We start from the raw sequence: 22604 nt of genomic DNA, 5'->3' as shown, positions 1-22604 counted from the left end.
CACACGTGCGCGCTCAGACACTGCGCTACGTGCTGCAGGCGGCGCTCCCGCGGTTCCACAGAGGCGCATTTGTCAACGTCGCGGCGTGACGCGCCTGACGTGAAGGGGCGTGGCGCGCGGCGGGGCGAGGTGTCCTTGACGATGTCCTTGAGGATGTCCGTTCACGTCCCGGTGAAACACGAGCAGGGCAATCCGTGCTCCGGATTATGAACCCGTCACAAATTGGCATCCCTTTTTTTCTGTTGTTTTCTATCAATACTTGCACTGCACTGCGACCTGTCAAAGGATCATCCGGAGAGGGGGTCGGGGCTGGCCGGGGCGCTTAGGCCCCGACGGGGGCTTGGGGCCGTCAGCGGCTTGAGGGATTTGCCGTAACAAGGATGCCGCTTGGAGGAAAAGAATGGCGCTGCCCGGGGCGGCACGCCAAACAGAAGGCATGCCTGCTTTTGAAGAAGACGAAGCCAGAAGGGAAGGGGCGTTTGGGGTACCGCCCACCTTCTTGCTTTCCTGGAAAGCGCGTTCTGGGAATCTGGCGATTTCGCCTCACCGCTCCCCGTCCGAAAAGAAATAAAAAATACTGAAACGCGTGTTAATGGCTCTACACTAAATTAAAAGGCTCAACTCACCTTCGTGTTTCGGCCACTGGTTCCACAGTGTGAAGGCGCCTGCCCTGCAGCTACCCACCACTGCGGTGTAACAGAGACAGTGTGCCCACCAGTGAACTCGTACATTCGACGTAGTTTCAGCAAACTCCTGACAAAGGGGAACTGATTTTCCTGTTGCCGAGCGCCAACCCCCCGCTTTGCCGCGCAAAGTTTTTGGTTAATGGTGACGAGCAGTGCGTTTGCTGATTTCACAGCAGTAGCCAGTTTCCAGCGAGAGGAATCCAAAAAGTGACTGGCTCGACATCACGCACGTGAAGCGAGTTCCGACCCTGGATGAGTTGGCGGGTGCCACTTGAAACCGGCGGCGATCCAGCGCCCGCCAGAAGTTGTCCCGAATGCATTCCGTGGTTATTGCTGGCGGCGGGCGAGTGTGCTCTAGAGGTGTTAACACCTTCTTCCCGGCTCGTTTCAGTGAGGGCGTGGCTGTGTGTGTGTGTGTGTGTGTGTGTGTGTGTGTGTGTTTACGCGACTGCAGGTGTTTACAGCGTGTGGTTGAAGCCGCGGCCCTCCGCCGCTGCAGCCGAACATTCATTATGTGGGTGTGGCCGTTCGCACACGTCATGTCGCTGCTGGTACATCGTCTCTCGCTCCTCGCTCGAATCCAGCTGCTGGAGCCCCCTTCTCCCGGAGTCAATGGCGCGGCTCTGTCGCTTCTTGGTCGGATAGTTGGCAGTGGTGCCGTTGGACCGTGGAGTCGGCGTGGCCAACCCGCAGACGCCGCACTGTTAAGGGGATGCTCTGCCTCGTCGCGCCAGACAGCTACTATTAAAGTTTCCAGCAGTTCATACAACGATTTACCCATTTTCCTTGTGACTTACCGCACCTCTTCAATTCATGCCACAAATGGTCCAAAAACCCTGTTTTTAAAAATCCGGCTGTTTGAACCCTTTTCCTTGCCGTGCTGAATGTGGGCCTCGCTGCCCCCTCCCTGCAGGCCGTCCCTGGCCGTTCCTCGCGGCCCACTGGGCGAGGAAACGGCGATACTCGCTTCCCTCCTTCAGTCCTTCCTGCCGCCGCGCGCTCCCTCGCGCCCTCGTGGAACGTCCAGTACCGCCGTGAGTGCGAGAGGGAGAGGGCCATGCTCGGAATCGCTCGGCGGGACCCAGGCTCCGTCCGTCTTGAATCTCTGCCCAGGATACGTCCCGCGGAGCGGCGGGGCAATGGGCCGAGAGTTTTGGCGGTACGGGGAGTCGTGGAAGGGCTGCTGAGATGTAGCCGCGGCGAGTTATTGAAGACGCAGCCCTGGCTGGCCTATATCTTACACCTTACACTGGCTTTTACCTCACACTGGCTTACCTCACACAGGCCTACACCTACACTGACTTTTACCTTAAACTGGCTAACACCTTACTCGGGCTTACATTTTACTCGGGCTTACACCTTACTCGGGCTTACACCTTACACAGACGGACATCTTACACTGGCGCCTTACACTGGCATCCACCTTACACGGGCTGGCCCTCCACTTTACACCCGACAGGGCTTTCTAATTGGCCGACTCCATAGCGTCGATCAGAGCAATTTCCGAGCCTCAGCCGGAAGCGGCGATCGGTCGGCCAGTCTCGTTAACGACTCGGAGTTGCGAGAAAAAGCGCGCCCAAAGTTTGCTCTAATTACGTTAATGATTGTTCTTTTTGTTCTTTTCCCTCTGCAGGTAAGTCGCCGGTGCGGTTCAGCACGTACCTCGCCCCCGGTGCAGAGGGAGATTGGTGAGCGACTTTTGGAAATTTTATGCAAGGCAGAGGGTTTTACCGCAGGGCTGCTCTTCGTAACGAAGACCCGCAAAGCCCCGGCCCGGCCGCCCCGGCGCACGGTGGGCGAGGAGACCGCTTCGGGCGGACGGAACTCCGGGCACGTTTTACGCTCTGGCGAAAATGCGGACTGCACTGTCTTTGGATTCCACGTTCGAAGATCAATCATGTCGAACTTCTGTTTTATTTGAGAAACTACTTCGGTAGCTTTCGATGTCCGAACGCGTGTAGTGACGGACGGCGAGCAGCCACATGCAAATTGGACTGTGCGGACCGCGACGGCAGAGTAGTCTTCCGTCAATGGGATCACTGGGCGCTCTGGAGGCCCGTTCCGAAGCCTGCTTTCGTCGCCCCGTCTCTCCCGCACCCACAGATCGTCCCGTACGGGAGTGAGACGGAGCGCCGTTCGGAACGAGCCCGCTGAGCGGCCCCGGGCCCCGGCGCCTCCCCACTTGCCTTGATCACTTCTTGCCGGCTCTCAAAAGGAGGGGGACCCACTGACACTGACAGGACTGATGAGTTGGCCCCCCAAGCGCCCCCCGTTGGCCCGTTCGTCTTGGCAGCTCTGCCGGGCTGCAGCGCGCCACAAAGTTTGAAATTGTTGAGTTACTTGCGGCCTGGTGTGGTGTAAGTTTGCCTCTTTTGCCCCGCCACCGTGGTGCCGTGCGTTTCTTGGCTCACACACACACACTGCCAGACCACGTACACGCACGGAGGCGCGCTCGCTCGCAAGAAACCGCCCCGTTGTCGTTGCCAGTGGTTAGTGCGGCCCGTGTCTTGGCTGGGCATACAGGGCCGAGGAATCCAGTGGCGGCTCGAGGCAGTTCGAGCGGCCTCGCGGCCTGAAGGGCAAGCCGTGGGGAACCCGAAGGGCGCAGCAAAGCAGTGGGCGGCTTCCGGCGGAGCGCGCCACGCCACGCGAGTGTGTCAAAGGCAAGATTCCGGGCAGGGAGACCGCCGCGCCACGCGAAACAATATATCCGCCGCCGGAATGAAAAGAAAAAGAAGAAAATTGGAATGCGACAAACAACAAAACAGCTGTTGACCCTGTGGCATGCGAAGCCAAATACATCCAAGTTGGTGGCGTGCCTTGGAGGACCGGAACCACTTTCAACTTTGGGGAACACTTGGCGTGCTGCGCGGTGCTGCGCGGTGCTGCGCGGTGCTGCGCCCTGGCGGCGCCGCGCTGCACTTCTCCCTATCGCTTCCGCTGCCAGTTTTGCCCCTGAGTAATCGAGACTGTGGGTCACCCGCAATATGATTGTGTATTCTGCGCGCCGTTGGTCGGGGAGGAGGGGGCAGGCGGCCGTGGCGCTCTGGAGGAGGGGGAGGTAAGGTTGCTGGTGAGATAATGGGCAAGAAACCGTTTCAATTTCGACCACCAGCAGCACGGAGGCGTAAGAAAGGGGCTGCCCGCCTCGGCGAACGTGGCCGCCTGCGGGAAAGTCCCGCTGCTGATCAGTCGGACACCGCGCCGCGACCCTAAGACGACTGAGGCTCCGCTGGGACAAATCAGGTTGCCGCGACTCTTGATTGTTTTCTTTCTTTTCGTGGATAGTTTCCTCATGAGCGAAGTTTTTTCTTGTAATAAGAATTTCCCTGGTCCTACTCAGAGCGAGGGGCGCTTCTTGCCCTCTCTAATAAAATTCCGCGCCGTCTCGCAATGCAGAGTGGCGTCTCGCGCTAATGCACTCGCTTGTTTTTGTTTCGAGTCCTTACAGTGTAAGCCGTGCGGGGCTGCTCAAGCAAGCGCAGGGCGGCGCGGCGCCGCTGCTGCGGTCGGTCTTGTGAAAATACACACCGCCGAGCCGTAAAACAAACCGATCGCTCGCAAAAATACGGCGCCATTTTTAGGTCGACTGGTGGCGGTGGGGGCTCCACACGCCGCGGGGCCGGCTCGGGGGCCGGCGGTCCGAGTGTGTTGATTTACTGGCAGCCGCCCGATGCCGAAGGATGGTTTCGTCGCTCCGTGCGGCTCGTCGCGTGAGTGCGAGAGGGACGAAACCATCCCCCAGCCTGTCACTGCCGCGTGGATTATGTCGCGCTGGAGAGTCTTCCCGCGATATGCGATCGAGCGCCGTGACGCTTTGACCCCGCGTCTGCGACACTGTGTTGCCTGTTTACTCCGGCCGGCCCAGCAGCCTGGCTGTCCCTCCCCATAACTCAGCGTGGCTCGTTAGTCCAGAAATAAAGTGCCGGGACCGTCCTCGCCGGGCGCTGGGCTCGGCACCTCGCCGATCGCGAAACTCAAGGCGGCCCCATTAAAAAGGCCCACCCCGGGCAACCGGGCCGCCCTCACGAGGAGCGCCGTCTAACGGCCTGACGATAAGGAAGCGCACACCGAGAATCTTGCTTCCGCTGATATGTGGGGCACTGTTAACAGGCATCACCCTCACAAAATTTTCCCAAAATTTCTTAATGGTGCTATAATAGTTTTATTTCGAAAGTGAGGCTTTAGTGGGGCCTCCGGTTGGTGGGTGGGTGGCCGTTTCTCCTGTCGATAGCGACGGCTGGCTGGGGATGGCCTGGCGATGGCCCTGCCGGTGAAGTTTAGTGTAGTGATGCCGGCCCGAGGCGATGAGGCCTGCTTCAGTGCCCGTCTCGCTGTCTGCGGCAGGAGCCGCAAACTTGCCGCGACTCAAGCCGAACAATTGCCCTGCCTCCATCCTGGAGCGCGTTACCGCGGCGGACGCGCCACTCGAAATTTGGCGCGGGGAATACACTTGCAGTGCTGTAAGAGCGCACAGCGGGCGGAGGCGGGCGTTGTGCCTTACTGCCGCCGCCGGCGCGCGCCGTTAACGCGGTGCACTTGAGAAGTTGCGAAACTGCAGTGCACCGTTTCCGCGCCGATGCCGCGCGCATCCTTCAAGCGAAACTAACTACCGAACACTTCCATGAAAACAATGACGAAGACGGAAAAACTACGCTTCAAAAAGCCAGTGGCGTGGTTGATGCCGCAGCGCGCCGCAGTGCCCCAGCCACGCTCCAGAGGGCGCCACTCGCGTGCCCCCGCGCCGTTTGCACTTCCACTTCCGTCCATTGGACACCCCAAGTGTTCCGGAAGCCTTTCTCGTATTGGCACGTTCAGCCTCGCCACCGCCACCGCCAGCCAGCTTGGAGTAGCCCTGGCTCAGTTCCGCCTGGCGCGCGCACACACACACACACACACAGACCACACACAGACACACACGAGGTACTGTTCCATTGCATCCCTCCCTTGTTTGCACGCGATGCCTGAGTGAGTAGGCCAAACCCTCGCCGTAGCATCCGGCCTCCCGTTAATAGAGCTGTCTCTCTATCAAGTGGCGCTAATTGCTCCCCCACCCCCTGCCTTCCCCCTACATGTTTTGCATCTTGCTCTCGGACGGCCCCCATTGACGAGCGGAGAAATGGCCGACTTTGGCGTGTTTCATCTCTGCGTTTGGTGCATTTATTTATTTTTTGCGCCCGCGAGTGCTGTGCTTTGAGCGGGCAAGCGGGCCGCCATTTCCTTGGGGCTACCCTTCTCCTTGAGCAGACCTCTCGACCCGTCAGACGCCAAGCCGAACGCGGCCAACACGCTCAAAATGGCTGGCCTGTCGTTGGCGCTGGCTTGGCTGCCGCGGCCCGCGGATTGGTGGAGGAAGCCAAGGCTGCTGTATTGTTTTTCCACATTTTTCTTTGCATTTTGTTGCCCTGCTGCTGCTGGCCACGCTGACAGTTCTTTTTTTTCTTTGAACGGTGCTGCTAGAGGCTTTGCGTCGTCCGGCCCATCGCTCATATTCTCAAGTGACTTGCATTTTAAGATCGCAATTAATTTGGGCGCTGCCAAAGAAAGTGGCAGCGTATCTGATCAGGGACCCACCGTCCCCCGCTCTTTGCCCACACCGACAGCCAGTGGCGCCCGCCTTGGCGCCAGCGGCTCCCGCTTCCGGGTCGCCGCCAGGTCGCCGGGTCAAACTGCTTTTGACATTGTCGCGGCTTCCTTCTTCGAAAGCAATCAGAGTAGAGGTCGCAGGCGAGGAAACCATGGAAGGGAGGAATTTCCCTCATAAAATGCGAAGAACTTAAAAAGAATTTTAAAGTTTCGTACGGATCTAAAATGGATTCTGTAAGGAGAGACTCAGCGTCCCAGGCTGTGCCAGAGTATTGAAGAACACGTTTGCTCTCCGCAGCACGCGTGGCGTCGTAGCCGATGGCGCCGCGGTCGCGAGCGCAAGGCACCCCTCCACTTGACACCTGCCAGCCCAGCCGCCAGCCCAGCCGCCAGCCCAGCCGCCAGGCCCCACAAAAGGGGTCCCCGCTCCGACTTGGCGAGCGTGCCATCGTTTTTCGCTGCTTTCTCGCCTCGAAACGCGCAGCCTTTGCACGCGGCATGCACTGCGACTGCTTGTGTGTGTGTGTGTGTGTGTGTGTATGTGTGTGTGACTTGGTGTATGTGTGTGGTTGCGCGCCTAGTGGAGACCAGGAGGGTCCGGCATCACGTGAACGGTGCAGCATAATTCCTTGTTCGTTCTCGGCCCACACGTATTTCGTTTCCAAGGCACTCCTGCAGATCCTTCTTAGCGTCGCAGTAAATCTCCTCTCCTCTTGACCCTCCCCCTCCCCTCCCTCCCCCGGTCCTTTTTTTCTTCCTCCGTCCGTCCGCCGTCCCCTGGGCACGAGGGGTGCGCTGCAGTCTTTTCTCGGTCACGGTTTGCGGTGCGGCCCGGACGCTTTGGTAGCACACCGCTCCCGCATTATGGCCAGGGGAAGGAAATAAAATGAAAATAAAATGAAAATACATTAAAGAGTGTAAGTCGGGTGTGCGGTGAGCGCGCCGGGCGCCTGGAGCGTAGGCAGTGCCGCCGCGCACTCGTGTCGCGGGCTGGCCCGCGTGGCGGGCGTACACACACACACGCACACACACACACACACACACACGGGCGTACTGTTTTCCTCCACGTGCAGTGCTGCTTTTGGCTAGTATAATAGTTGGGACTTAGACCAGGTTCGAAGGCATGCATTCACCACCACGTCTAAGAATAGAGCCAGGTATTCCGGCGAAAATAAAACTAGTTATTTCCGTGACCTGGTGCGTGTTGCTTGAAATTTAAATGAAGGCCGATGCACTGCTAGCAGGGCCGCGCTGCTGTACATTTTGTGAGGAGCCGAGAAACAACACGAGTCGTGATAAGGCGGAACGTTTACCCCCACTTTCCCCTAATGTCTTAATGCGAGTCGCGTTATTATGGCGATAGCGCATCGCGCGGTCACCGCCTTGCCACACTCCGCTAAACATTCGTAATTCGGTCACCGCCTTGCGCGACCGCCTCGCGACACCACGCTGAACATGCCTAATTCGGTCCCTGGTCACCGCCTTGCGTCCGTGACGCGGCGGCGCCGCCCCCGCAATTTCGCCAGCGGAACACAGCAGTGACTTACAACTCTATCAAACCTGTGCGCTGTTAAAAAGAAACCTCGCGGATGCCATAAGGTTTAAAAATATATCATGCTGTCGTGCCCAGCAGTGATGAAGTTTCACTGAAATTTTTGCTTTTATACGGCATACCCCTTGTCCGGGACCATACGTTGATCTGAATTCAGTTTCACGCATTGCCTTGTGGCGATGTAATGGTAAGTTAAAGTATCAGTCAGAAGATTCGTCGCAATATAAAACGCTGGGTGAAACTTTTTGGCTGCTGCTTATGACGCTCCTAAACTCTGGTCCCCGGGTTTAGTGAGGCACTTTGGAGTGCGTGGTTCGTATACGGCAAACATGCTCGTTCTTTTTTAGCCCTGGTCCCCGGTCCATTGCGTAGTAATAGTCTGGACGGGGTTTATAGTCCAGCCTCGCGTCCTCTGCCTGCCTGCCTGTCCGTCTGTCTGTCCGTCTGTCGATAGTTGATGTCGTCTGCAGGCTGGGCACTCTGCCGCCGAGCGTATGCCCTCTGCTTTTATGTCACGCCAGCGTGTCTTGTGCTGTCTTGCCCGGAGAGCTCGCGCGGTGCTAATGACCGTGTGCTGCGATTATTTTATGAAGACACGGCTGGAGTGAGTGTGTGTGTTTGTGTGTGTGTGTGTGTGTGTCGGCGTGTGCTGGCGGCGCGAGGGTGTTGCGGCGTGGTGAACTAGTACACATGATTCCCATCCAATGGGGCTGGCTGGGCCCTGGGCGGGCCTAGGGTGTGGGGGATGCAGTCTAATTTATCGCCGCCCCCCTGGCACATTTGTTGTGGTACCGCCCGGAGGCACACAGCGCCCTATTAACAGCCCCTCTGACACTGAGCCAAGAGCCATCCCGCGGCCGTTCCAATCCACCCCACTAAACAACCCTGTAAAACTGCGTGAGTGTGTGTGTGTGTGTGAGATCACCGGCTGCACTCTCTTTGCCGGACCGGAACAGTGGCTCCGCCACCAGCCCGCCTAGCCATTTACCGGCCCCCGGGCACTGTGAATTTTGGAGGATTTTCGGCCGCGACTTTGATGAGCAAAAATTGAAATTGGTAGGTTTTTGCTTTTTTTTTTTGAATTACTGTAAAATGCATTCAACAAATTTTGTCGCGTCAGTTTTTTTGTTGTTTTTTCTTTTAGCAGACTCCTTTTGCCTGCTGCCCACTGCGGGCACAAATGAGTGCGCGAGGACGGCCCGGCCGGCTGTGTTCAAAAGGGCTTTTGGCTGCGGAGTCGTGGCGGAAACGCGTAGCGCGCACAATTGCATAGTTGTGCATACACGCGGCCCGCGGCACTGCGCGGCACTGCGCGCCACTGGCCGCCACTCGGTGGCACTCGTCCAACTGGCCCCGCTCGTCCCCGCTCGGCCCCGCTTGGCCTGCCCAACGCATTTAATTATGGTGGCCAGGACTCGTCCCGGACCGGGGGGAGGCCCCTCGTCAGTTGGTTGCCACCGATGTGTCACACGGGCCAGTGCAGCCCCACTGTGACACGCCCTTGTGTGGATGGAGCCGCTGGTGCTGGAGTCTCTCTACCTCACGCAATCCCTCTCTCTCTCTCTCTCTCCTGTCAGAACAACTTTTTTTCTCAGACACCTGCCGTTCGAGTGCGAACCGTGATGGGTCTAATTTTACCCTCGTTCTCTCCGAAAACAACAAGTTCGACGAACTATTGATGAACACCCAGTCGCACGTTGAAAACACCTGTAAAAGTACTACAGCGAGCACGTGACCGCGATGGACTTCCCTCGGCTTTTGCCCGGTGTCACCTGGCCGTCCAGCGAGTTCCTTCCAGCCACCAATTAGCTAATTGGCGGGCCGAAATCATTGCCAGGAACGGTACCCCTCCCTCCCTGTACTGGTGTAGCTGGCCGGCTCACCGGGTTCACACGGGGATCTTGGCACTGCTCTCTCTCCACGCCAGCGCGCCCCGCAGCGCAGTCCCCACCCACCCCAGCCGTGCGGCGTGGCCGAGATCCAACTTTCCGACCCGACCGAGGCGGCGGTGTGGGGCTGAGGCCGGGCCGAGGCTGTGTGCGGCCGTGGTCGGGTAGCACTTGGGAGGGGCCTTGGAGTGCAGGGGTGCGCGGCCCGCGGATGATACGCAGCGATCGCTGCTGATTAAACACGCCCGAGTGGCAGGGGTCGCAAACAAGGCCACCAATCAGGGGAATCCATCATTTCAGACAGGAAGGGGAGCATTTTCCGGTCAAGGTTATTTAATTGAGCGGGCTGGAAACTCCCGTCCGCGCTGAGTGACTTGTTGGAAACAAATTTTGAAAAGAATCTTGCTGGGTCTCCGTTGCCTTTTGCGGCTGTGCGGATCCTGGACTCTCCGGCCTACAATGACCAATACGGGCACTGGACACGGCCTGGGAGGCGCTGGGAGGCTCGGGGGAGGCCCAGACGTGACAGGACCTTGCTTGCTCCTAATTGCGGTCTTGTTCCCGGACGCAAGTGCGCTTCATTGACGTTGTTCCTAGCCTTGCCGTGTCGCAGGCCAGCCTCATTGCCGACACCGACGCTCCGCACATGCGACTGGAGCCACAATCAACGAATCGTTTAAAATTTTTGATCCATTTTGGCACACGGGTGGAAGGAGCTGCGAAAAATCTGCAGGATTTTTTTTTTGATGGCTTGATGGGATATCACAAGTAAAAGTGCAACAAATGATGACGACCAAACCCCCGTTGAAACTTGATGCCCGAGTATTGTCCAGCTGCCGTCTTGGCGCTGGTGTTATGACCGAAATTGGACGATACTCCGACGGGCGTCCGGTTTCATAGAGGCGGTGCCGTCCCCTGTCCACCTCACTCCGCACATTCAAGCACGGCCGCATTCAACCCGGCCTCCTTCACGTGCCAGGCGCCCCAATGAGGAGGCGGCTGGAGGCGGAATACAAGCCGGCCTAGTCGTATCTCTTAATACTGAGGTGTCAAAAATTTGAAAATTTTAAGGGTAATCAGCCCCTGGCACGGCCTTCCTTGCTTTCCATCCCCTCACCGTGAGAAATTGGGCCCGCCGACACCTTTTACTTCTGCAGGCTCATGCAGGTGGCACTCCCGGCGGGGGTCCCGAAGGCCGCGCTGGAGGCCGTTTTGAAGGCCCGCAGCATCCCCGGGGCTCCCGTGGGACAGGGCCAGGGCGGGGCCGGCGGGCAGGGTGGGCGGGGACGTATCGGCACGGCCGACGTTGATGGACGATGTTTGTATTCATAGACGGCCGGAAGATGCTGTTACGCCGTGAGTAATTGTCACGCCTTCGGCACCTCCAGGCGCACCTCTGTCCCCCTCACACCGCATCGCGCAGCCCCAGGATGGCAAGGGAGACGGTCCGCGGTTCGGAATCAGCCTGCCGCCCACCGGTTCACCGCAAACGGCCCTGCCGCCATCCCCACCGCACCGCGAACCAGGAGACCAATTTAGGCGGACTCGACTCTGGACACACCTCGAGCTCCATCTTGCTCTGATGGGGCCCGAATAAACACTTGGAGGTGCCATATATAGTTCCAAACGCAGGACCCCTCACGCCCTCTGCTCGGCGCTCTCATCCAGTCCCCCGGGCAGGCCAGGCGAGTATAATCTGCAGCCAATAAGACCCCGTGGCCGGCGCGGCCCACCCGCACCCGGGCGCGTCCCCTCCTATATCATATATAACGTTGGGTCCGAATTGCCTTGGTCTGCCTTTTCCCACGTATCACGGCATAATGTTGGCCCACCGTAGCCACCCCGTCCCACCGCCACACACACACACACACACACACACACACAGAAAGCCGCTGCCCTCCGTGACGTGCCCACGTCAGCACTGCAGCAGTCCGGGCAAGAAGTGCGCACGCCGCTGGTTTTGCCGCTAAACACACGGCCCTGCCGCCCTGCCCCTTGCGCCACTGCCTTAACCTGCTGGAGCGCGGTAAGTAAAGGCCTGGGCGTCGCAGCCACTCCTGTGATTCCCCGCAGGGTGGAGGCTCCGCCCGGCTTGCCCAGCTCGGCCCAGGCCCCGCCAGGCTCGGCCCTGGAGGTGGTGGAGGTGGTGACGAGGTGGAGGTGATGGAGGGCCCGGAGCAGAGCGGAGCAGAGCGGCCGCAAGTGGGGGATGAGGCCGGGAAACCCGAGGAAGCGGCTTACAAATAATGAACTCCCGTGACGAGCCGTGTGGGGGCCCACCGTGGCCCCACCGGGGGCTGCAAAGGGCCCGGTGCCCCTCAAGGCCTCCTAGAGGAACTCCTGCAGTGGGGGGCCAGCCCGTGAAGAAGCAGGTTTTCATTCTCACGCTCCTTCCCGCCTCAAAGACCCCCGTCCGCCTGTACGCGTGGGGCGTGCGCGTGGTGCGGCCCGCACTTCTTCTCCTCGGCCGTGCGCGGCGGCGTGCCGCCCAAATACCCGAATCTCGGCGACCCGAGCAAGCGGAGGAAGCGGAGCACGTCGACCTTGTCCACTAATTGCTTCCTTTCCTCATTATAGCTTTTGCACGCACCAAGAGTAATGCGAGCTCTCGCCCCGCCGCCGCAAAGACAGGCCGCCTTTTTTGCCCCCCGCGTGTTTTCGCCTCTTTCCCTTAGTTTGTCCCCTCCTCGCTTCTTCTTTACGTGGCTTACCCTCCCCTACACTTTTTGACAATTTTTGCTCCCAGTGCCGCCTACCTCCCCTCTTCGCCCACCTCCACCTCCTCACGGCTAATGAGGGAGACCTTGTCAGCCGGCCAGATAAATGGTGCTTGCGAGATATGGGGTGGCCTCGTACCGCGTATCGGCGCCAAGCGGTCTCCTCTCCTATCTCAGCCCCTGCCTCCCTCCCCCTCCTCGCAGGATCCTTTTACTTCCGGGTTGCTCCAGCAGCAGCCCTGTCGCGACAGGGTGCGACAGCCCTCCGAGTCCAAGTTTTCACAACGGCGTATCAAAGTCGCCGGCCGGGCTGGCGTCTAATGCGCTGCCCAGCATCACCACCTGGACGGCGCGGCCCGCACGCAATCCAACCATTTCCGGCGGACGCGGCTCGGAATCCGAAACAAAGGGAAGCGCCCGGAGTGAGTCCATCTCTGTCACTGCCGCGTCGGCGGACACGGCCAAGGCGGCGAAGGCCCTGATACTGTCCGCCGGCGCCAAGCTGCCAGCCTCGCCAAATGATCGTCATCGCGTACCCCAGTTTTGGAGCGGTTTCGAAAGTGTCCATAGTGATTTAGGTCGTTCCATAACCCCCCGTCACCGAGCCCTTTCGGCGCGCTGTGCCCGGCCCTGGCCCGGGCCTGTCCGCCTCCATATGGCACGCCATGGCAGGCACGGCGGGGCACGGCGGGGCACGGCGGGGCTGAAGGGCTCTGCGTGTTCCGTTCCGCGGGGCCGCACGACGCCTCTGTCTCTGGGCGTGTCAGCCACAGCGGGCCGCGCGGGGTGGGGCGGGGCCGGCAGCGAGCAGGGCCAGCAGGGCCAGCCAGTGGACATACAGCGACACCACACGTCCCGTTGGACCATCTGAGACCCCAGCTTGGCCACCATAACACACTACCCACGTCTGCCGGGCTGTCCGTCCGCCTGTCCTAGCCTCTCTCCAGGGCCGGCCCCCTTCGCAGCCCCCATCCATCGGGATGCCCTCCTCGGGCTGCTACAGCGCCTCGAATCTCTCGCTTTGTCATCCGGAGTGCGGGGCCAGTACGGGCTGATTGCGAATGGAGCCTTCGCCTGCCTCGCACTCATGACGCGTCCCGCGGGAATGCGACAGAGACAGAGCAAGCCGCTTGCTGGAATGTAATTGGTACGCAGATTTGTGACGGCGGCCTGTTTCCGGGCCCACGCCCAGCCAGTGCCGCGCAGCCGCACAGCGCCGGCCCGGGCCGCGGGCGACAAATATGGATACAGTGTAATCGTTGTGTGTGTTTGCCAAGCTGTGGACCTCCACGACCGCCGCGGGGCACTGCGCCCATCTCCAGCGACCAGCGGCAATCTGGAAAGTGTGCTGGGGGTACAGTGGTACAGCCGGGTACATTGGAACGGAACTGGTCAACCCTGATGCACGTTTTGAGTAGCGTCGTTCAAAACAGACAAGGTAGCACCAATGGGTTCGTCCTAAGCAATTCATGGACTCCATCACGATTTGAATTATTTTTGTAGCAAGGACCAAGAGACACGAAACGGCGTCCCAGACGACACCTGGCAAGCTCGACGCTTTCGTCAGAGTCGGAGTGATCCCCTCGCCTTCCCCACCGCGGGCAAGCGTGCGGTCGATGCTAGGCGTCGGCCCGCGTCGCTTGGAAATTACTGTTGTTGTTCTCGGTTCAGCTGTCCAAAGTGCCAGCCAGAGATGTATTCGGGCTTTATCAGTCGAGGCAAGGTCGCCCGTCCGCCTCCGCCTTGGGCACTCTCGTCGCACTGTGAGGTTCGTCCATGAGTGGCAGCCCTAAATCGTCTAAATTGTCAACTGTCGAAACTAGACGCTCCGTATCTGCACTCTAGACTGCTTTTTTCAGCTGTTTGATGCCTGCTTTGCTTGGACGAGGCCTTCTTTGGGGCCTCCTGTATGTTTTCTCATCATCAATTACCGTCCTCCCGTCCCGCTCGATGTGCTTGCGCCGCTTGCGCTGACCCGTAGTCTCTGCGGGGCCCGTGTATAACCTCAGCCCCGCCCCTCGGCCAGCCCCATTCCCCGCAGGCGACAGCCCGTGCAATCGACGGGAAAAAGGGAAGACTGCCCCCACCCCTGGCCCCTGCGACCGAGCCCTTGGTGAGCCCTTAGCCAGCCACTGTCCACCTAATGGTCTCCCATCCAAACTATCCACCCGCTCCCCCTCCTGTTAGGCGCGCGTCCCTCTCTGCGAGGGGGCGTCCAGGGCGGGGGGGCTTAGCGTGTGTGGAAGGCCTAACTCAAACAAGCCTGCAGCAGTCTCTGCCTGGAAAAAGGGGGGCCGGCACAGGGCCGTAAGTGGCCGGCTGCCGGCGACGAGTTGCGGGGCTGTGGCGAGGGCCGCATGGCGGCGCCGTGGCGCTGACCGCACGCTTGTTTGCGGCGCACTTACTTTGCTACTTGCTGATGGCTGGGCACACACGCCTACCATCAAGTGTGACAGAGGCCAAACAACGCATGCCATGCTGCAAACCGGAAGTCAACCAACTCAATAATTGTTTTCTCGGGACAGAATCGTTTATCGGCTTTGCCCCATCGGCACGACAATGGACGAGACCTCATGGGAGTTCACGACAACGAGTTGTATTGAACGCTGCGGAAAGTGGGTGCAGTGTTTGGAAAAATAAAAAGTGTTCTGTTGGCTCGAGCGCTTGCATGGCTGCCACTTTTGCTTATGCACCGCGTGAAGAGGAATCAAGATGTCCGCGCCGCACGAACGGGACGGAACGGGACGCTCGGCGTGCACCTCTGTAGATTACTTTTAAATAATCGTGTTTCGCCCGGGGCGTGCATCACGCCGCCACGAAAATGGGGAAAACAAGAAACAAAAGTCTTTATCGTGCTGTATAGGGGGAACGGGAAACGTCGATACGTGATCTCGGTTACTAACCAATTCAAATTGATGTGGTTCCCTCGTTTTTTATTGCGAGCCAGTGTCAACTGGGTTAGCAGGGCTTGCTGAGTTGCGCTCCGCGACCTCCGAGAACAAGGCAAGTTTTTTTTTTCCAGCACGCTTGCCAGCGAATTGAATCGCCGAGGTGCCACCCTCGTGACTGCATAATGCACGCTCTCATTCGCCCACCTACGTGCAACGGGCAGGCCCCGATCGCGCACTTTTCAATTATTTCACCCTGGCCTCTCACAATCGCCGCGACACCGTGAGCGCAAACAACCCTTTCCGCGCGGTACCCGGTCACCAATCTCGTCCGCTGACCCTCTCCCCCTCCCCCTCCGTCCACCTCGCGGAAGAAAGAGAGCAACAGGGAAAGAGAATAGCGATTAGGGCGGCCGGGGACCCCGAGACACATGTGGCCACTCTCTGCATTGCGACACACACGCACACAGACGCCCGCGCGCTCACACACACCCTCGTAACATACGTGAAAAGCAAACATGTATGCGTTTTCTCGTGTTTGGGATGTGCTGCGGTAGGTATGCTGAAAGGCTGGTCAGGGTGTGGCAAACAACTCCCCCTCCCCTCTCTTTCCCCCTCCCCTCCGGCCGTGCTCATAAACATGACCGTATGCCGCAGACGTAAAGGCGCCTCACTTGCCTGGAGTGGAGACGTCGGGGTGCGCAGTCCGTACAGTGTGTGCTCACGCTTTTTGTCTAGCGTCCCGGAAGAGGTTCAGTGCTTTCTTTACGGAGGGTTAGTGGCGGAGGGAGGGAAAAAGAGCGACGGTCCAGAGTCCGCTATTTCGGTCTCTGGCTGTGCCTGGCCGCGCCTGGCCGGACCTTGCACTGATTCGGATGGCTTGACCTGCCCGACCAGGTCCCCCCACGCGCTCCAAACAAGCGGAAATGCTGCCGGCCGCCCCTCCACTGCACTGTCCGTCTGGCCAGTCTGCCATTCCACTCGTTTACACCCAGCGGGCCGGCGGCCAGCGCCTCGTGGAAACGCGTTTTTCAACGAGGGGACAGCAAAAATGGCCGCCCGAAACGGCACGGTGCGCGCTTGTGTCACAATGTTACGACGCGCCATTCGGACATTATTGCGTCTGTCCGAGAGACGTCACAATGTTTCCAGTGTGCCTAGTGCCTTGCTCTCCCGCCCCCTACCCCCCGCGGAAAAGCTAAAATTAAAATTACAGGCCGATAAGACTTGGGGGGTCGGAGGCTAGCCGAGCCATCGCGTGCAAGGAAAGGGGTAGGAGGCGCGGCGGCGCGGCCCTCGTGGCCCTAGCCTCGCGTAGCTCCGAATCGAACTGGCGGGTATTAAGGTGCAGCCACTGCCTATTATACCCGCTGGCTGTACGCCGCACCCCACTGCCACGCCGCTCCACGCCGCGCCCCGCCGCGCCCCGTGACGCAGTGCTCATCATAAACCGGTTGGCCCCTGGCATACATTATTCATTATTAATTACACGCTGTAATTAGCAGTGTCGTGCGTGTCGGCCACGCGTGCCTCATCGTCAAACGCGGTTCTGCGCCCTGAACTCCGCGCTCCTCCCAGACGTCGTGTAGTCCGTCGTTCGATACATCAGCCAGCGCCGCCTAAGGTCGAAATGCGATCTGCCGTGACGCGAAACGCGCGGTTAAAGCACCGCCCTCTAGCTCCAAAATAGACTCTGTATTTCTGCGGGAAAATATTTGTAAAAATTGTGGAACCAGGCCGCCCGTACACCGTGTTTGGTTTCGCGTCAGCGGCAGAGACACACACCGGGACGTTTGATGACGCGTGCGTCATGACTGACGTGCGACTAGTGTCCCTGTTTCAAAAAAGAGGTCCATAAAAAGAAAAACTGTTTTAAAACGTGGGCGTAATGCGATGGTCAGCGAAAGCGCGGCAAACATTTCTGGTCGAGTTTGATGATTTTTTGATGACAGCCTTTCCCCCTTTTTCGCATTATACGCGTGCTATCACAAGCGCCGTTACTGGCTGGCTCTAGGCCCCGCTACGCAGAGCAGGCAGAGTAGCCCCCTATAGGCTGTGCAGGTGTCCTCCGGCACACCTGAGCTTCAAGGGCGGGTGTCGGACGGGCCCCGCCGGCGGCGTGGTGTACAATTGGAGGCAAAATGATTATGGCACCCTTACCCGCTGAAAATGTTGGAAGTTATAGTACATTCCCGGGGCCCTAGCGTCGCTGCTCTTTCCAAGGGCACACACTCACACACAGGGAAATCCATATCCATGCTAGAGCGCGGCCGAACTCGCAGAAACTCTCACACACATGCACGCTCTGAATATTCTTGCGCACGCACACACACTCGCGCTGTTCCGGCCGCACACGTTAAGGGCCACATGGTACCGCGCACTGTAGTGTTTCCCGGCAAGGTGACAAGCAGCTGTTGTCCCTGTGTGATGGCCCGGGTCGCCCCTCCGCCACCCTCCCTGGCGGCGCTGGCCCGGGACGGAGGGACGGAGGGTTCCGGCTTTGTGCTCGCGGCGCGACGAGGGCCCGACAGAGTGACGCGGGCCGTCGCGGCCCGACGGCTGCAACAGGAAGCTGCAAAACTTCTCCCGAAGTGCGCCATTACAGGGGTGGTGTTCGCAGCGCGGGGCTAGCAGCCGTCGGTTCGGCAGCCGCGCCGCAACGAGGACTGGGAGATGCAACTGGTTCTTGAGTGACGACACTCGTGTCTCGAGCTTCTGCGGATCTTTATTTTGGTCTGTCACAACGGGGGAATCGATACGGGCATCCCGGAAGACACCAAATTTTGCAAAGTACCGTGAAACCACCTTGAGACGAATGCCTTGTCCGTGGGCTGATCTGCGAATTTCCCCTCGGTCCACTCAATCCGGGCCTCGGTCTTTTCCTGTGTGTCCGTTTGCCTCCCCCCCCCCTTTTCCTCGCGTCCCATCCGGCAGCCACTCGACCTTGCCGCCAGCAATCGTATTACCGGCCGCGTTAGGCCGGCGTGTGCCTTTCAGGCCTTTCAGGCCCGCCTCTTGTTGCTGTTGTTGTTTTTGGTTTCCGCCCGCCGGACTTCAAGTGGTCCGCTCGGCCCCGCGTGTGAATTTTTTGGCGCCCAACGAATTTTCCGCGAATACTGCAAAGCTCTTCGAGCACGCGAAAATTTTTTCCCATCCGTGTGCGCTTGCAGATGCCTCCCCCTTGCTGATTATGGTTTATTTGAGATGGAACTGCTGCCGGTCTTGAAAGGCACGGCTACACACTCGCCCGCTTTCTTGCACGCACACAACTACACACATTTGCACATTCATTCTGGCTCGTCCGTCTGAGTGCGCGGCGTTCTATGGTGCGCGCGCTAGCGGCGCAAGCCCGGCCTGGAACAAAATTCCCTTTCAGAGCTGCGTGGCTGCGTTCGCGGCAAAGTGCCCTACCCTCCACGACGGCCACCTCAGTGCGTTAATCAAGATTTTTCTTGACCCTTTTTTTTCGTAACGTTACGGCTGACTTTCCGACGCACCCGCGTGCAGGTCAACGGCCTCGGCTGGCACCTTGGGCTTGCGACGCTCGTCCTCTGCGGCCCGCTTGGCCGCGGCGGGGAGCGCCTGGCGGGTAGGCAGTGCGCACGCACGCGCGCGGAGCGTGCTGCCTACGCCCGACTTCGCAGGGGCTTTCTGCCCGCGTACTCGTTGGAGGCACACCGACCTGCACGACCACCCCACGCTCGCAACGTCTCTCGACGACCTTCTAGCCGTGCCGTGACTGCGGTGTGTAATAATCCATCCTTTGGGTGTGGTCGTTTCTGAATTGGTGTTCTATCTATCCGTCCATCTACCTAGTGCCTGTCTGTCTGTGTGTCTCCTCCCTCAGCCCGCGGGCTGGAATTGCAATGATCCTCTTAATGACGTACTGTTGCTGGTCGTCCCGGCAATGCTGCGTTGATTCCCTGATAAAGCCATCTAAATGGAAATGTAAGGGGGCGATGTGTGGCTCCCCCACCCCTCTCATTTCCTCTCTCTTTTGATCCTGCTTGGCTCCCAGCACACACACACAGCGGCAGCCAGACACAAACACCTCCACACCTACATGTTCCCTCCCCCTCGGCTTTACTCGTAAACAAAGTCGATAGGGAAATGCCGGCTGCTGTGATTGGGATTGCCTTTCTCTGTTCTAGATATTCACGGCTGCTAACGCGTGCTCTCTCTCTCTGTTGCAGTCCCCGTGCTGCAGGTGCAGGCCCTGCTGGGCAAGAAGGCCTCCATGCCGTGCGACGTGACGCCGTCCGAACCCGAGGACTTCGTCCACATGGTGCTCTGGTTCAGGGAGAGCGAGGGCGTCCCGGAGGGCGAGCCTCTCTACAGGTAAACCTTCAAAAAAATACTCGGGGCACGGCGCGGCAGGGGGATGAAAACACTTGCTTCTCGAGTTTCTGTATCGCCGCGCGCGTTCCGGGCAAACCGTGTCTGCAAGTGAGTGCCGGGGGTGGGGAGGGAGGTCTACAACACGGGGAATGGCAAATCCTCGACATGAATAAGGCATGTTGCCTACCTCCCAAGGGCGGTGGTGCAATGAAGGACTGGTCCGAATGCAAGAACCCTATTCGTCAGTCGACGGGAGGATAACTCGGTGCGGGGCTGCTTTGCTGGTCGTTGTGCTGCTGCGAGGTGTGAGGCACTTGGAGGCAGCGGACGTCGGTGGGGACCAGCTGCGGCCTTGATATGACCTTGAGGACCGCCGCAGCGATGGCCATGCCGCTAACAGTTTTGCTGCACTGGCTTCAGGGCCACGCACTCCTTCTACAGTGTCTCATTATCCTCCTCCTTTTTCTGGCCCCCGTTTTCGTTCTTTGATTCGTTTCTCCCTTTGCGCCTCGCCTTTCGCGGTTTTCCCCCTCCCCTGTCCAAACGATCGTTTCACTTCACTCCACGCTGGACAATTACCGTTTCATTCTCTTCAATAACTCGCGGCCGAATTAAACTTTCATTGCCTTTTGGTAGCGCAACGCGGCGCCGCGGCTGCGCACACGGACGGGGCGGGCGGCGCGGCGCGGTCCGGGCAAACAAGGGATATTAAATGGTAATTGAAAAGTGGCTATCTGCTGTGTTATCCCGCTCACCTTTAATTCCCCGGACCGCCAGACGCGTCTTTGAGTCTTCGGCAGAGCGGTGCTGGCGCTGGGAGCGCGTTCGGGGCCTCGACAATGAGAATCAAAATCGGCGAGCAAGTTAGCTATGTTTCCCCCAGTTTCAAAACGCCAAAAGAGGAGATTCATCCAAAAACTTTTTTTTATGAACGTTGAACTGATGACGTATCGACTCACAGCATTTTCGCGCTCTTCCTTTTGTGGCTGGTTAATTTACACTGAGCCATCCCGACCCACGGGCCAACCAAAAATGTTTGTTCTCGCCAGCAACTCTTTCTTTTTTTTTGCCATCCTGAGTGAAAAGCGCGGGGCGAGCGAGGAGGGCGTAATGGCTGCCTAAATCACGCGGCCGTGAATGGACGGAATGTGGTCGCGCGGGCCACTGGCGGGCCGCGCGGGCCACGCCCCTGGCTGCCACCTGAGTAACGGAGACATAAATGGAGATTTTATGTATAATTTAGGTCAGGCCGACTTACTTTTGGGGGCGGAGGAGGGGGGGGCTGCACCCCTCCACCACCTCCCCAGCATCGACAAGCCGAAAGTAGAAACTGGCGCGCGCGGTCGTATCGCAGAGGAATCCAACTGGGTCAACATAACGTGCGGTTCCCACGTTTCTACTTTTATTTTCCCTTGTTTTTCTGGCACCTTGCAGATGTTTCAGTCCGTTTCCCCTCCCGACCCACCTGGAGTGCAACAGGCCCCTGCCGAATGGGGATGGGGATGCATTCGTGATGAGGTATTCATCCGAGTTCCAGTCGTCCGCTAATCCGGCCCACATCACGGCCGCGCACCTGTTACACTGTAGGATGGACGCGATGACTGTAGTGGGTAAAAGCCTCCTTGAGCGCGCTGAACGAGATTTTCTTGTCGTGTAATACTCAGGGATTTATTACTTTCACTGAATGGCCGATGGGGTGCAGGCAGGCATTGTGTTCGCATAAACATTTTGATTTTTTTTAATTTTACGAATTTGTTCTACAAAGCGGTTCAAAATGTTTGTGTTTATACGACGAGGGGGAAAAACTCTGTGACAGTCTCCCTACGCCGTCACCTCTTCCGAAAAAAAATGTCTTCGTTGACGGGTAGCGTAGGATTCGGCTCTATCCCGCGCACCCTTCTCACACGTGTCTGCTCGAGTGAAGTCCCCCTCGCTTCCCCTCTCCCTCTCCTTGTTTCTCGTCTGGGATGTCGCCTGCGGGAAGCGGGCGGCAAACCTGCCGAAAAGGCACAGCGGGGTGCTTGTAGGGGCCGCCGACGGGGTGCGCCCCCGCCTCTCTCTTGCATCCGCAAAGTGCCTGCCGTTCCCTTGGATGTTATTGACTCGACCTCGCTAGCGACGCTTCGGACCGCAATGTGACGCTGGTTGGGGCCGCTTCGAACCGCAATGTGTTAGTGCGCGGTTTGTCCCAAAAACTCCGATACAAGGCCGCCCGTTTTGCGCTGCTGCGCGTCGCCACGCCGCGCCGCGCCACGCCACGCGACGTCCCCCGGGACGGGAGTCAAAGGCAGGGACCCGTTTTGTGTTCGCGTCACGTGGTTTTATGCCCGCGTAAGTGGCCTCGCAATCCCCCGTCCCGTTTGACGAGGCTGCGGATAAAATCGCACGCTCCATTGGCGTGGCCCGCCCCGCCGCGAGCATTAAGCACACACTTGGCCCGCCTCAAAGGCCCCAATGAAGAAGCTGTTCCACGCCGCCTTTTTTTAGGGGGCTGCGTAAATGATTATGCCTCGCACCGGCTGTGCAGTCAAACTAGCAAGCTATGTTGCAGGTAGCGCGGTTGAGTCCATAACACTGTAAAAACAAGTTTAAGTAAAATTGACTTAAAAATTTAAAATAATTAGTTCTTTGGAATAATATTGAGTCACTTATTTTAAAGGGCACTATAGTCAAACTGTTGTTACAAGTGAGAAAATGAAGCAAATTTTTGTCCATTTGCCGTAACGTTTTTAACAGTGAACGGGCCATCTCGCGGCGTCGTCGCTGAATCCTCCACGGGGAGAGAGAGAGAGAGAGAGAGAGAGAGAGAGAGAGAGAGAGAGAGAGAGAGAGAGAGAGAGAGAGAGAGCGGCTGAAACGAAAATACTCGACGATGGGGCCCGCCCGCATTTTTCTCAGCCGCGAGCGCCAGGCGGCGTGGGGCCGCAGCACGCAAGGAACGGCCAGGG

The 22604-nt window shown here is 58.6% G+C and overlaps 1 protein-coding gene across 3 annotated transcripts in view; it reads left to right on the top strand.

Moving 5' to 3' along the window:
- The window catches only part of LOC117643720 (nephrin-like), a 151320-nt gene that overhangs the window by 102938 nt on the left and 25778 nt on the right, over positions 1 to 22604 (top strand). For all 3 annotated transcript variants that reach the window (XM_034382782.1, XM_034382780.1, XM_034382781.1), the window contains exon 3: positions 19512 to 19656. In XM_034382782.1, the coding sequence (XP_034238673.1) occupies positions 19512 to 19656 (145 nt within the window). The remainder of the gene's footprint in view (positions 1 to 19511; positions 19657 to 22604) is intronic.

Source organism: Thrips palmi, unplaced genomic scaffold, assembly GCF_012932325.1.
Source record: "Thrips palmi isolate BJ-2018 unplaced genomic scaffold, TpBJ-2018v1 HiC_scaffold_17, whole genome shotgun sequence".
NCBI classification, from domain to species: Eukaryota; Metazoa; Arthropoda; class Insecta; order Thysanoptera; family Thripidae; genus Thrips; species Thrips palmi.
The sequence above is the reverse complement of the archived record's forward strand: the minus strand, read 5'-3'. Positions and strand labels throughout refer to the sequence as shown.